This window comes from Antedon mediterranea, chromosome 1 (assembly GCF_964355755.1).
Source record: "Antedon mediterranea chromosome 1, ecAntMedi1.1, whole genome shotgun sequence".
Taxonomy (NCBI): Eukaryota; Metazoa; Echinodermata; class Crinoidea; order Comatulida; family Antedonidae; genus Antedon; species Antedon mediterranea.
The window spans coordinates 39207928-39222148 of NC_092670.1; the positions used below are offsets into that span (position 1 = coordinate 39207928).

Genomic DNA, 14221 nt, shown 5'->3' on the forward strand with positions numbered 1-14221 from the left:
GTTGAACTGATTAGTTGATTGAATCAAATAAAAATATTGAAAGGACAATCAATTAAGAAAACGAACTTTTATTATACATACACTTGAATGCAACGAAAGGACTTAAGCGCAACGCAAGTAATTTGACCAATCACAAGCGACGGATTATTCGTATCGTCACTTATCATTGGTCAAATTACCTGGCGTTGCGTCCTAAAGCGTGGTTCCCACTAGCGACGCAACACAAGGACGTAACGCAACGCAAGTGAATTGACCAATCACAAGCGATGGCTTATTCGCTTGTGATTGCTAACTGTCTATAACTTCGTTTGTCATTGGTTAAAACGTTTGCGTTGCGTTTACGTCCTTGCGTTACGTTCTAGTGGGAACCAAGCTATAAATGCAACGAAAGGACGTAAGCGCAACGCAAGTAATTTGACCAATCACAAGCGACGGATTATTCGAATCGTCACTTATCATTGGTCAAATTACCTGGCGTTGCGTTGCGTTGCGTCCTAATGGGAACCAAGCTTTAAACTAAACATTATTTAAAATATCAACTCTTTTGTATAGGTTTTTATTATAAAAATAATGGCTATATTATACAGTATTACTATTCGTTATATCTGCTGCCGTTGTTACGCATAGTTATATACAGTGGCGTTATACACCTTCTGTAAAGTAAGTAAAAGTTTGGGTTCATGCGTTTATCAGAAGTACATGTATTACGAAAATGTGAAAATACGGTCTATAAATTGCTGCTAATAATAGTTTATAACCCCATGAGTTATTACGTGTATTTGAACAAACATAATGAGTATGTCCCTGTAATCTCCAATAACTTCATGGTTTTGTTCATAAAATCGATGAATCGATATCTGTCAGAACTAAAGAGCCTAAAGTGGTAAATGAGATGAGGTGCTAGTTTTTACTTTGGGTATTTTAACACAACTTACGTAACTGGCATTCAGGGTGTAGATTTATATTTAATATAAAATACTGCACTATTTATAGGCCTAGTACTTTTTACTTAATTTATTTATTTATTGTTTAATTAAAAAACATAAAAGCGCACCGCGGTTAGGCCTTATTTAAATAGCATGCTGCTTTCAGCAACTACATTAAAATTAAACATTAAAATAAGCTAAATATCGTTATTTATTGTGTTAATTTGTCAGCAACACCATAGATAGACGCGCGCGTGTACATGCTGATAATCGTATCAATTTGTCCACGTACGCGTCACGTTTTAGTATATTTCCTTCCCAGATCATACACCAGTTAATATAGTTATTATAAATTTGATAATTATTTCTTATGATAATTCGTCAGTAACACTATTATCTAGACGCGCGTATATCATGTTGATATTTATTGATCTCAGATGAACTAATAATTATACTTTAACCAATCGTGTTGTTTTATTAAGTAACCATTGTTTGTTATATTTTAGTTGTCAAATCGTCCACCTTATCATCGGGATTATAAGTGTCCAAGGCAGTATGCTTTGAAGCAGATAATTTCTATAAAAAAAAATTACAATTCAAAATTATTACATTTTAGGCCTACTAAATATTCAAGAAAAAAGGTGATAATTTATTTAATTTTTAAATTTTATTATTAGCCGATTATTATGCTGAACAACTTATTTTATTTTACGTTATTAGTTTTTGGTTTATTAAGTGATCGCTGGTTTTCATAGTGGCGATAACATTTTAGCTTAAAAAGTTGCAAACATTTATTTTATTAGAGAAACACGGTTCGTCAAATACGGTTTTATTTATAGGCGTACATTCATTTAAAGGAAGTTATAGCGACTTTTCTATTTTGACTTGGTTTACTACAGCAGTGTCATAATCATGACTAAATGCTATAATTTGTTTTATTTATTATTTTATTTAACCTCTTTATAGAGGATTACACAATCCGGTAAAAGAAAACCTGTTTTGTATTGTGGTCCTGTCTTAAATACAAACAAATCAGGTGAAAATGTTTAGCTTTGTTAAAAAAATGAGATCGATATAATAATATATACATACCCGCTTTAAAGACACCAATGTGACGAAGAAAAAACAAAAGGCTAATATATAGAGGCCAACTTGAAGGCCAAAGTAACGCACGCGGTATACATCAGTGTCGTAAATCAGACAAGCACCCTCTTGCCCACATGCACTTGATCGCAGAATACACGTAGATTGGATAATTGCGCCGAAGTAAATTGGTGCAGGTATTAAAGCTGAAACCCAAAATAATAATAGTAATATATCACCATAATATTAAAATAGTGTTAGTCATCTGATAACATTTTTTACCACACCGTTTATTTTTCATAGCTTTTTAAAATGCCTCTCTATTTACAAAATTTGTGTACAAAAGAATAGAGATTTTACTGTGTAATTTGAACTATCCCACCACTGATAAGAAAGTGCTTATTTTCAACAAGCTCGTGTAACACAAATACAATCCCAAAAATTATGAAACATAGGGGAAACTATAGATCGATAATTATTGGAATGTATGATCAATAGAAATTTTTTGCCCGCACCTGGCCTTTAAAGAGTTATCTTTTTATTATTCATAAAACAACAGATGAAAATAATGGCTTTAAAAAATAAGTATATTATTTTTGGATATTCATTCCTCCTGAATCTATAAATTGGTTACAGAGGGGTGCACCCATTGCCCCATCTAAAGCCTTGTCTAGACTATCAAACTTTTAGTGTAAAAAAAATGTGATGTGTCCATGGATATGATGATGTCATATCACTACCATATTTGAGCATATCACCACCACAGGTTTTTTTGTCAAATTAGTTTGATAGTGTAGACAGAGTTTTACATGCAAGTGTGACATTGAACTAACCGAGTACTCGATACGATAGTCCAAAACATCCCATTCCAAGCGCTCTGTCGTTCAAATCAACACATCTGAAATAATAACGTTTTTGCATGACACTAAAGAGAAACTACCTAGGCCTATACACAAACGTTTTTGGAATTATGCACTCACTTTAATTTATATATTAATGGTGTCGCAAATAGCACAGCAGTCACTTTGCTGTGCACGAACGGTAGGAAACCCCCATATTCAGGGGACACACAGATCATCAAAAGAAAACATACTCATATTGTATATTTTCCGTTCAGAAACGGCTCTAATTTAAAGTAGAGTCTGGCGGTGAAAGGTGATTGTGTACCCTGCCTACTCTCAAGCATGGTATCGTACCTAATTACAAGCATGGTAACAGGATTCCACATGATTGAAGTCAAGAAACTTCCAAAAATTGTGACTGCCATCATCAATACCAATTTGTCGCAGTTTCTGTGGCATGCACCTTCTGTCGCCATGTTCTCTGACGTCACCGTATTGTTTGTCGAAAAACAGTTGCAAAATCCAACAATATCCTAAAATAATAATGTTAATAATAAATGTATAATACAGTACCCAGTGAGAAAAGCCGAAACGATGCACTCACTTATACAACACGCGTGCGTAAAGCCTGGTTTCCTTAAAATCGCTACACGACAGAGCGTAGCGATGCTATGGAAACGCTAGAATTTATCGGGGATCTAGTACGCGCGAGCGCAAAATATTCTTTGGTACGCGTATACGATTCATCGCCGACAAAATCGGCAAAGTTGAAAATGGTTGAACTTTGCCGATTTGACTGCGATGAATCGGGGAGCCTTCCCGATTGCGTCGGCGACATCTGCGCGTGTAGCGATTTTAATGGAAACGCTGTAGCGATTTTAATGGAAACCAGGCTTAAGCGCCATTTACACTAGATACGATAACGACACGACAACGACACGACAACGACACGATAAATTGGGTTACGTGTTGTAGAATATAAACGTTTACATTAGAACCGTCTCCGACAACCGTGTCGTGTACGGGAAAAAATCGGTCGTACTGAATGGGTTTACAACCCATTTTTCACGACACGACACACGACACGATTTTATAATAGCCAATCAGGATGCACCTGTAATGTCAAAGTTCAAAATAACAGCGCGCAAAAATCAAAACCACAGACGACGTCACTTGGTTTGTGCACCGCGACGTTTAAAAATGGTACGTAAATTGAGCTACAAATTTAATAGAATACACAGTTTATTAACCTTAATTGAACCAATACCTTACGTGCTATCATCTTATGAAAAAGTCATAGGTTTAGATACGCTATTTATAAAAGCCTGACCTAGCTAGGCTAGATAGAAAGGAGTAGGCTAGCCAAGGCCCAGCTAGGCCCTAGGCCTACCTAGACTAGGCCTAGTGTTGTAAAACGGCCGAGAGTGCGAAGCTACTACAATTATTACACAAGGCGTCCTAGCTTACCTTTTAGGCGGGACTGGTCTCTTGCCCCCTGGTGGCCCAGATGAAGTGTGATGCGCTTCGTTTTTTTTATTAGGGCTTGTCGAAATATACACAAATATAAAAGAGACTGACAATAAAACAAACGACTAACCGATATATTTGTGTCTTCATCGTCATTCAAGTTTTCCGACATTACACAGCCAGCATGACAGGCCGAGATATAAGTGATTCCGTCTGGTGAACAGATCGGTTGGTAAAGATCACTCGGACATGCGCAGTCTACGTTGCATACTTCATCAGGTAAGGTCGAATTGATACTTACAAAATGATACATTTTTTAAATATGTAAAATGATTTAAACTGATTCGGTTGTCTATTGACATTTAAAGAGGAGATTCTACATTTAGAATTTCACACTACATAGGCCTACTGCTTATTGTGACTGCTTATTGTGACTGCTTATTGTGACTGCTTATTGTGACTGCTTATTGTGTCTGCTTATTGTGTCTGCTTATTGTGACTGCTTATTGTGACTGCTTATTGTGACTGCTTATTGTGACTGCTTATTGTCACTGCTTATTGTGACTGCTTACTGTGACTGCTTACTGTGACGTGCTTTTTGTAATTGTAGAAGGAATAGGCCTTCGATACTGCTTAGAGACAGAATACATAAGCAGTCACAATAAGCAGTCACAATAAGCAAATAGGCTACGAGCACAATGACTGAAAATAATGTTTTTAACAGGACTTGAAACTTACCTGTGTGTATTGTAACTGGTTGTAAAACCAGCAATGTCTCTTTGAGGGCATTTTATAAACATGGTACAGACTGTTATCAAAATAGAAGAGAAGCTGAGAAGAAGCAACAAGCGGCACAATCCATTCATTCTCAATTGCAGGCATGATGTGAGCACTCCTCCTACGATGATTCCAAGCAAAGTACCAGGCAGCATTACCACACCTTTAGTAAATAAATCAACATATACCCATTGAACTAATAAAGTACTGGCTGCTGGCTGTCTTGAGTTACATACGTTTAGGCAAAACAACTTTCTCTTCATTTTTATTTGTCTGAACTCTAATATTATCCATCAAGAATTGTTTTTAATTAGGTCTACATAAAAAAATGTTTGTTTAAACACTTCTTTCAAATTGAAACTGCAAATAAATGTTTAAGATGTAAGCCTACTTTACTGAAACAGACGTTTACCTGTAAAAAATGCAGCGTTCGCTGGATCTTGGTCGAACTGTGTTTCCAGATATTTAGCAAAAAAGAACAAAATACCAGTACCTGACGAGGCTGCAGCACAGCAACCAAGAATGAGCGGAACGAAAATGACATTGGTTGCAATCCTCTTCAATGAGATTAAAAATCCTTAAAATATAATATTACATTAGAAGTTGGATCGTAACTGTATGCTGCTGGATATTCAGACTACCATTGTATCAATAGGAAGTTTCATAGTGTTTTTTTTTTGTTTTTTTTGTTTTTTTATGTCTTTAGGCAATGTGGCCAAGGATTACCAATAGTCAATTAATCACTGTCCTATCAGATAGGTGGTAATCCCCCTGATACATGGGCTATTGTGTGAACCAGTTCACCGGGGTAACCCCCTACTCTTTTTCGAATAATGAACTGGGTTCTTTAAAGTACACACAGGTTATAACTGTGTACACTGGACCTACGGTTTATAGTCCTTATCCGAGAAGACTTCTTTCAATTCCAGCGGTGGAAAGAAAAGTAAAAAAAATCAAATACCTGGCACAACTATGTTGTGCGGCTTAAAAAATCTAATTCGGTGGTATCTTTAGCTGCTAAAAAATAGTTGAGGTTGTATAGATGTGTTTTAGAATATTATATTAATTTATATTAATTAAAGGCATCTTCTCTTAAGACTTTTTTTTTTATTATAATGCATTATTGCTTGCTTCAAAACAGAACAAGTCTAAAGATCTGTCTACACTATCAAACTTTATGTGAAAACAAAGGTGATGTGCCCATATTATATGGACATGATGATGTCATAATACTCTACTATATTTAGGCATACAGTATCATATTTGGGTATATCACATTTTTTTTGTCAAACTAGTTTGATAGTGTTGTAGACAAAGTCTTACCTTTTATCAATGAAAGTAGTCCTTTATCGTCTGCTTGAAGCGACCTGTACGTAGCCACCATGTCAAACTCATCTTCTGCTTGTTGTCTTCTAAATCGTGACATACACGAACTTTCCCAAACAATTGGTTTACGCGGGAAGAATGAAATTGGTATACTGAAGACGATAGTTAGAATACCAAGTATAACAAATCCTAGCCACCAAGCACCGATCGAACCAGTTCCGTCTGCCTGAACACTTGTGTCATTATGTTTGTAGAAATCTGTACGGTATGCTAAAACATTTGAACTGATGCTAAAACCAGCAAATGGCCCAGCAGATACGATGACGTATAATAGCGCTGTCAAAAAATATAATTAGAAACTTACAATTATAAATAGCGTTTTTCAAATTGTTAAAGTTATTATTCATTCACCTGGCGGGAAATGGTTATATCCAGGAAAGTACTACCTTCAACTGGAATAACATTTTTAAATGTTTGCAAGTAGACCTAAAAGATTACATCTATTAAACACACCAACATGTCCGTCGTGACGCACTAAATGAAAATTTCGTGACGATACCACTGAAATTATGTAAACTTACCAATATACAAACCAGTTGTTGAACTATCTGTAGTTGAATCGTCCAAGTATAGAATGCTAAGGGGATAGATGGCTGCTGTACCAAACCCGAGTATTACTTGACCAACAGCAATTGGCCAAATGTCTATAAGTTGGCCATATTTAACGTCTTCCGTCTCCTCTTCTGTACAGACATGCTCCTTGTTCGATGATGAACACATAAGCGTGCTTTCGGTGTTGTTTGCAGCATAACTTCCATAACCACCTGTCGGTTGATACGGCTCGAACAGCACGTGCGGTAGCGCAGTCAAAAGTAAACCGATTCCAAATAGTATTCCGCTAGCACCTATAATGCGTGGTATATGCAATTTGGCGCCAAAGTAGCAGACGAAAACCAAAACTGAAAGGGCGGAAATCTCACTAATTGTAGAAAGTGTGCCAACTGTAGTGCTTGATATTTGAAAACGTCGTTCAATTGTCGTTAGAACGCCGCCAAAATAACCGTACATAGCAGTTGCTTCGAAAAAGGTTATGATGCTAAACAAAGCCAGGAAAACAAGTGGATTGAAAAAGTGACTTCTTTTAGTAATTGGTGAATGGTATTCGCCATCACACGAATTTGCCTTTTGATATTCAGCTGTTTTTGTCATTTCTAAACAAAAAATATATATCTAATTTGTATTTTTGTCTCGCACAATAGTTTAACAAAGGCCTATTACTGCTACGGTGTCTACAGTCTATACCACAACGGTTGTAAAACCCCACTTTACATTAAACTAATCATCATGCCTATTGCATTCCAATAACCAGGGAAGACTGAAATTACAACTTAATTCCACTCTTCTCTGCAATAACTAATCATTAATTTGCAAATTAAAATATGATTTTCATTCGTAACTGACATTTGAGATACGGTACGCCACTACAATTCAATCTTGATTGAAAATACTACGCCACCATACAAAACCTTACTATAAGCATCAATGTATTATATCTGAGATTGTAATCTCGTATGCATTGTATAACACAATCCACCAAACTATAGTACCAAATACCAGCTACCGGCTTTGTGTCTAGAATCACTATGCCCTTAGAACTTAGATTTTTTATCCTACTGCTATACTAATAATCAGCGCAAATACTTACTGAAACTATGTTTTGGAGCAAATACTTACTGCAATGTGTTTGGAACAGATAGTTTGAGTGTTCTTCGGTCTTGCGACAGCAGTATGGTGTGTTCATTCAACTGATTATACCTGTAAAACTTGCGATCTTTTGAACACGTATTTGACAGCTATTGTCTGCTTTATTTACTTACACTATAGGATATAATATTCTTCGGATGAACAACCAACAATATAAGATTTATGGCTTTAAAATTACAACTAGTTGAATGGATTCGTACAATTGTTAATTCGAGTTTAAGTTCAATCTCCTAGAGTGATCTAAATACCATGGCTCGTCATACATTATACAGTATACAGTGTGGTAAATGTTATTGTTATTATTTACATTGGTAATATTATATTGCATAGAATTTTAAAATATCAATACAAAAGTAAAAATGTAACTTTATCAGTAAAACTGTTACAGTAGTTAAATTCTATAGACACAGTGTATTAACTTGACAAAGGTAGAGATATAAAGGAAGACTTGTTGAATAAAGTATAGCTATTAACTAATCCTATATTATTCAAAATTGTTATTCAACCTTCGCCCGACAATTTACAGCAACTAACACTCTGTGGTGACAGCCGAAACTTTATGTTATTGAAATGTCTACGATCTAACTTAGATCGTTAACATGCTTTGAGTCACTCATAATTCAGTTAAATTTGGTTTATTTTACACGTAAACACAGTGGAGGATGAACATAGTGAGATAATGCTAAGCAGATACGGTGTAACGCAGAGACACGAGGCCACTGGTTTAGGGAGAGCTAAGTGACCAACGCTGGAGAAGGTCTTTTTCGGCATATTGCAATGCCTTACTATTCCTCCAGGCTCTGCTCTAACCAGTGAGCGGTCATGTTCCGGCCGTTACACAGATGAACAAATACCATGTCTAACAATATTATATAAATTTACAGGCATTAATATATAGGAACAATACATTAATAGGCCTACATTGAATTTCAAACGGTCAGATAAGGATTCGAACCCGGAATCGTCTGCTTATATGCAGACATCCTACCATTAGACCACTGAGGCTTTCATTGTATGGGTCAGATTTTCTCGAGTATACGCACGCACTATTATAAGGCATGAGAGATAGGGAATTCTTATAATGGGAGAAATTTTGATTCAGTAAAAAGAAAAGGTACTCAATTAAAGTGGTTACTTAGGACACAGAAATAAGTTCAAATAAAATCTTAAAATAGATAGGATGATTTGACAGAAAAATAAAGTTTGTAAGGTTCACACACTAAAACTTTAAAAGTGAAAAGTAAAAGCATAATAGGCCTACGAGAAACAAGACGAAAATTGTATGTTGGAAAAAATTCATCTGGTTTTACGATAGGTATAACAAAGATATCGTTTTGTAAAAGAAACAATGAAACGGCAGGTGAGACTGAAACCTGTCAGGTTTCGAAACTTTCTGTAAGTTCGCTTATAATTGTTTGGTTTGTACAAAGAGAAAGCTTTGTTATAAAAACTGTATGTACTTTTGATTGACTGTCATTGATCACATAGGGTTACTCGGCAGCCACTCGACTCACTATGAACTAATTCGGGCGTATGACATCTAATTGCAAACGATCCGGCGGAGAATTGGTTGTAAATGTTGTTACACTTTGTGGCGGAGAGTAGTATTCGAAGTCGTCATTTACATTATTTCGCCTCAATATCGAATCACTTCCTCGAGATCGTAGGCTGTGCCACATGTTGCTATCCTAAAACACAATAAAATGTGTAATTATTATTATTTATTTATATTAGCCTCTTAAGTCAAAGACTGTTCTCCCAGAGGGCCCAGTGTATAGTACGATGAGTTTGTGACAGTGATTATGTGTGTACTAGTACACCGGGGTGTCTCGAAAGATGTACCAGGTTATTTAAAGTTCACATGAGCCAGATGTGTACACTCGATCTACGGTATATAGTCCTTATCCGAGAAAGACTCGACTCGTTCTACCACCAGAACCATGGAGCGGGTGAGCCTTGAATTTTAACCCTTGCCAATGTTATGGCTACGTATTACGGTTCCACTGTCTTAACCGCTCGGCCACTCACTCGTGTAATTGACCTTATGATTTCGATATGAGGTACACCTCAAAGATAATAATGAACTGTGATCCAACATGAGGAATTACGAATGGATAATTAATCATACATTACTTTTATAATGGGCCAAAAAGCCCCCTTAACCCTGCCACACTCTATCGAAAGAAGACGGACTGTGGCGATTCAAGGTAAATACTACTATAATGTAAAAGCATGTATGTAGGCCTACCTTCTGGTTAAACCGATTACGTGGTAGTTTTGTGAATGCAAAACACAATAATAAAACTCCTATAACGTTAAAAGCGATGACAAGACTATAGAAAACAATTCGATAAAGACTTTTATCATAAACTGCGCATGTCTGGACGTCTGATACTGATTCATGAAGAAGACACATGGCGTTATCGATAACTGGAAGGTATAGTAAGGTTGGAAAGAAACCTATAAAACAAAAACAATGTTGTATCTTTAACTCATCGTCTATACAGAAAACCCTGTACTACTTACGGGGCGCCGTTTGAGACATGTATAATTATTTCCTCAACTGCACCTCGTAATCGTACTCCTTTTAATTAGTAGTAGATTGTAATCATAGTGTGCGATATACCGCACTTAGTATCTCAATATATAAATGACGATTAATTTTAAGATATAATAGGCGGACATTGAAACTGTATCGTTTAGTGTAAATACATTACTGTTGACCTAAATACAATATGTTTAGTTTCCGTACCTAAAAGTATCATCTGAAAAGTACCAAATCCTAAAGTGTATGTGCGATCTTCTGATTTGACTACCCTGTGAATTACATAAGAATAAACTTCATAATAATTTTAAAATATCTCACAGCTTATTATTGCAATATTGATTAACAAGGCGGACATTTCTTCAACATTATTGGGCGACACGATTTCGTTAAGTTAAACTTTTACCTTACAGATAGTAATATCATAAGATTGATTTTTGCTGACTCCATAAAAAATATAGAAGCTATGGAAAAAGTGAAAGGTAAAGTCAAGTCACAATTCCAATCGCACTCCCCGTCCACAACAACGCTATTCTGACTGGTTTGGTTTAGGCCTGTTGCACAAGAGCATTCAGTAAACATCTATAGATCAAAAACAGCAAAACAAAGTGAAAGTTTAGATTTATATTAGGCCCTATGCAAATGTTCAATACAAACGTGTTTTGACCAACCCCTGGCCTTCTAAACCTAGTGTTAATGGTACAAACATTGACATGTGGGTTATCAGGGTTGGGATACTGGTAAGATTGCTAAACTTGGATCTCTTTAGGCCGAATCTCATTTACGCCAACTATTCTCCTAAAACCCCGTGCACAAGTTACAAAACACGAAAGCGTCAGTTTTATATTTGAATCCCATTTGAATATTAATAATTTTGTATTGTAGTACTTAGTATACTGAGTTATTACGTATTTCAACCCATAAGTTTATCATTGCTGGTGAAAGAATACATTAATATATATCTTTGTATTCGATGATGAATTGTTGTTTTAAGTGAAAAATGAACTCAATATGAACCGTTGAGATAAATGTCAAATGTGTAAATTGTTACCATTTTGTTTTCATTACTATTGAATTCGGCACTCTGACATCCGGCGTGGCAAGGTGTGATATAAGTGATGAGATTACTTCCACATACTGGTGAATACGTGTTGCTGGGACACATACACCCACAATGACTGTTGACGAAAACAACAATATCATTGGTAACATAATCCATATTTTGTTTCATTTTCTCCAACTTCTGTAGTAAACATAGCAGTAAATAATTATTGAACCAAACGGACGTAAATTCACAAAGAAAATAGTGAACGAAAGATGTTTACCATTAAATCTTCCGTTCCATTTTAGTCGCGTGCAACGCGACTCTACAGCTCACTATGTCGGTCGGTAAGTTGGTCGGTCGGTAAACACTAACTCAAATTTGAGCACGCGACTGCAGCCATGTACATGACCATGTTTTACAATGCATATTTCTTACTTGCGTCCTTTTGGTTAGTTCCAGTAATTTCGTTGGAGAAAACGTTTACGTTCATTAAACGCGGAAGTAATTAATTGTCTATGTATTCAGAAATACATTGTAAACACACCGAAACAAACAATTACATTCTGGAATTAAAATTAAAAAGACTTCTGTGTACAACAGCTGTAAATGATAAGATAATTAGAACATTCATTAAGCGTAATTTGAGTTAAATTGACAAAAATCCCGTTGTCACTTACATGTCGTCAGTAAGACCAACAATTTCAGGATTCTGACAACCAGTAGTCAACATTATTGATAACGGAATAAGTACGCCCAAGATGCTAAGTACCAACAACGCTCGAGTAAGTACAACAGACTTAGGTTTGAAGATGCTTATGCACACACAACTGCTTAGACTTCCAACGATAATTGAAAATATTATAACACCTAATGGGAAAAAGAAAATAAGTTTCCAAAACTTAAAAGTGTGCAATAGTCTACTTGAAAAAAAGCAAACGTCACAGTACGTATAGGCCTACTTTGTATTTTGTAAAAACTCGGAGTTTTGCCTACTTGGTATTTTGTAGTCGTCTTTGTTTAATTGAAACACGTTTGGCAAAATAACAAAAACAATTGTATTTACCTAAAGTTACCGAATAAGACAGGTTAGACATAGAAAATTGATCTTCGACGTAAGTCAGAGTAACAACGATGAGAGCAAAATTTACACTTGCAGTTAAAAGCACTGGTACAAGAACAGGATTAGTCAGTATTCGCTTATTCATCTTCAAAAATTCTGAGCCAAAACACAAAAATCAGTTAAATAATGTACAAAATATAATGTTATTGATACAGTATCTTCTGAAACACTGCTTTGTTGCTTTCTAAGTTTTTAATGATGTGTATTTACAAAAACTATAACAATTCATTTTAGGTATATTTTTCTTTTCAGTGAACTATAGAAGAAAGGTCAATTGATATGATAAAATCTCTGTCTACAAACTAGTTTGACAACAAAAAAAGTGATGTGCCCAAATATGTTAGTGATACACCAAAATATGGTAGTTATATGACATCACCATGTCCATATATGGGCACATCACATTTTGTTGCCACATAAAATTTGATAGTGATCTTACCACGCATTCTTCTAGATATTTTCATCTTCCCAGTTTGTGTAACAGTTGGAGCTCTAGATCTACTCGAGCGAATTGTAGAGTAAAAATCTTCCAAATCACTGCTGCTCGAACTTCTTCTTTTGCGCCTAAAGCATTTACACGATACTTGGTGTAATGTACGCGGGAACAAGGCAAGTAAGCAAGTACAGATAAACAATACACAACAGCTCATCACATATCCCCCGAGGACCCATATACCAGTACCACCAAGTTTAGGAATACGTTCATCATCAGGGATTCCAAGTATAGTTGCGATGATATACCACATCGGCCGACTAACACAGACCACTATTATCAAAGTAGCTGTAATAGAAATTATTTTCTTAAAGATATATTGTAGATTTTTAAAAGATTTATAAAAAAGTAAAGATTTTTAATAGGCCATTTTGCAGTTTAAATTAAGTTATTTACTTCCAAAAAATGTTTACAAATTACACTCCAAGCAATGACAACATATTTGACTTTGTGAATTTTGATCCTTGGAAGTATATATTATACTGTTATTATTTTATCTGGATTTAAGTTTAACAAATTTGTATTCAGAGATGAAATGAATGTTTAAAATTACACATATTCTGTTTACACTGAACTAACACAAATGTTTATGTAAACTTAGCACAAAGTGGACTCTGAACGTCCTTATATCCAAATCAAAACTATAAAAAAAAATGGATTCTAACTATCTTACCGACATAACCAGCTGCCTTATGTGGGTCTTTAAACGTATCGTATATTAATGCAATGGATAATGGAACAAGTGGCACTTTGCCAATCGCATACAAGATGGACCCGAGCATTAATAAGCTCAGCATTGATGATGACGTTGCTTCTACGTCATTCTTGTTAGA

At 35.5% G+C, this 14221-nt stretch overlaps 2 protein-coding genes across 3 annotated transcripts; both read right to left on the reverse strand.

The window, feature by feature from the left end:
• Window positions 1-52: 52 nt before the first annotated feature.
• On the reverse strand, window positions 53-8218 carry LOC140063303 (solute carrier organic anion transporter family member 2A1-like). Its single transcript, XM_072109820.1, has 10 exons — window positions 8156-8218; window positions 7003-7632; window positions 6419-6757; window positions 5508-5672; window positions 5057-5258; window positions 4449-4614; window positions 3206-3384; window positions 2843-2907; window positions 2019-2215; window positions 53-1502 (listed from the first exon to the last, which is right to left on the reverse strand). The coding sequence occupies exons 2-10, from the start codon at window positions 7628-7630 to the stop codon at window positions 1422-1424; spliced, it is 2022 nt and encodes a 673-aa protein (XP_071965921.1). The 5' UTR covers window positions 7631-7632; window positions 8156-8218; the 3' UTR covers window positions 53-1421.
• Window positions 8219-8402: 184 nt separating this feature from the next.
• On the reverse strand, window positions 8403-13392 carry LOC140039020 (solute carrier organic anion transporter family member 2A1-like). Of its 2 annotated transcripts, XM_072084775.1 has the most exons (8): window positions 13335-13392; window positions 12839-12991; window positions 12453-12642; window positions 11782-11908; window positions 11137-11312; window positions 10938-11002; window positions 10434-10645; window positions 8403-9873 (listed from the first exon to the last, which is right to left on the reverse strand). In XM_072084775.1, exons 1-8 carry the CDS (start codon window positions 13357-13359, stop codon window positions 9706-9708), a joined length of 1116 nt encoding a protein of 371 aa, XP_071940876.1. In that variant the 5' UTR covers window positions 13360-13392; the 3' UTR covers window positions 8403-9705. The 2 variants fall into 2 exon arrangements, with proteins under 2 accessions (XP_071940876.1, XP_071940877.1); XM_072084776.1 differs by lacking the exon at window positions 12839-12991 and having other exon boundaries at window positions 13335-13391.
• Between the last annotated feature and the right edge of the window lie 829 nt (window positions 13393-14221).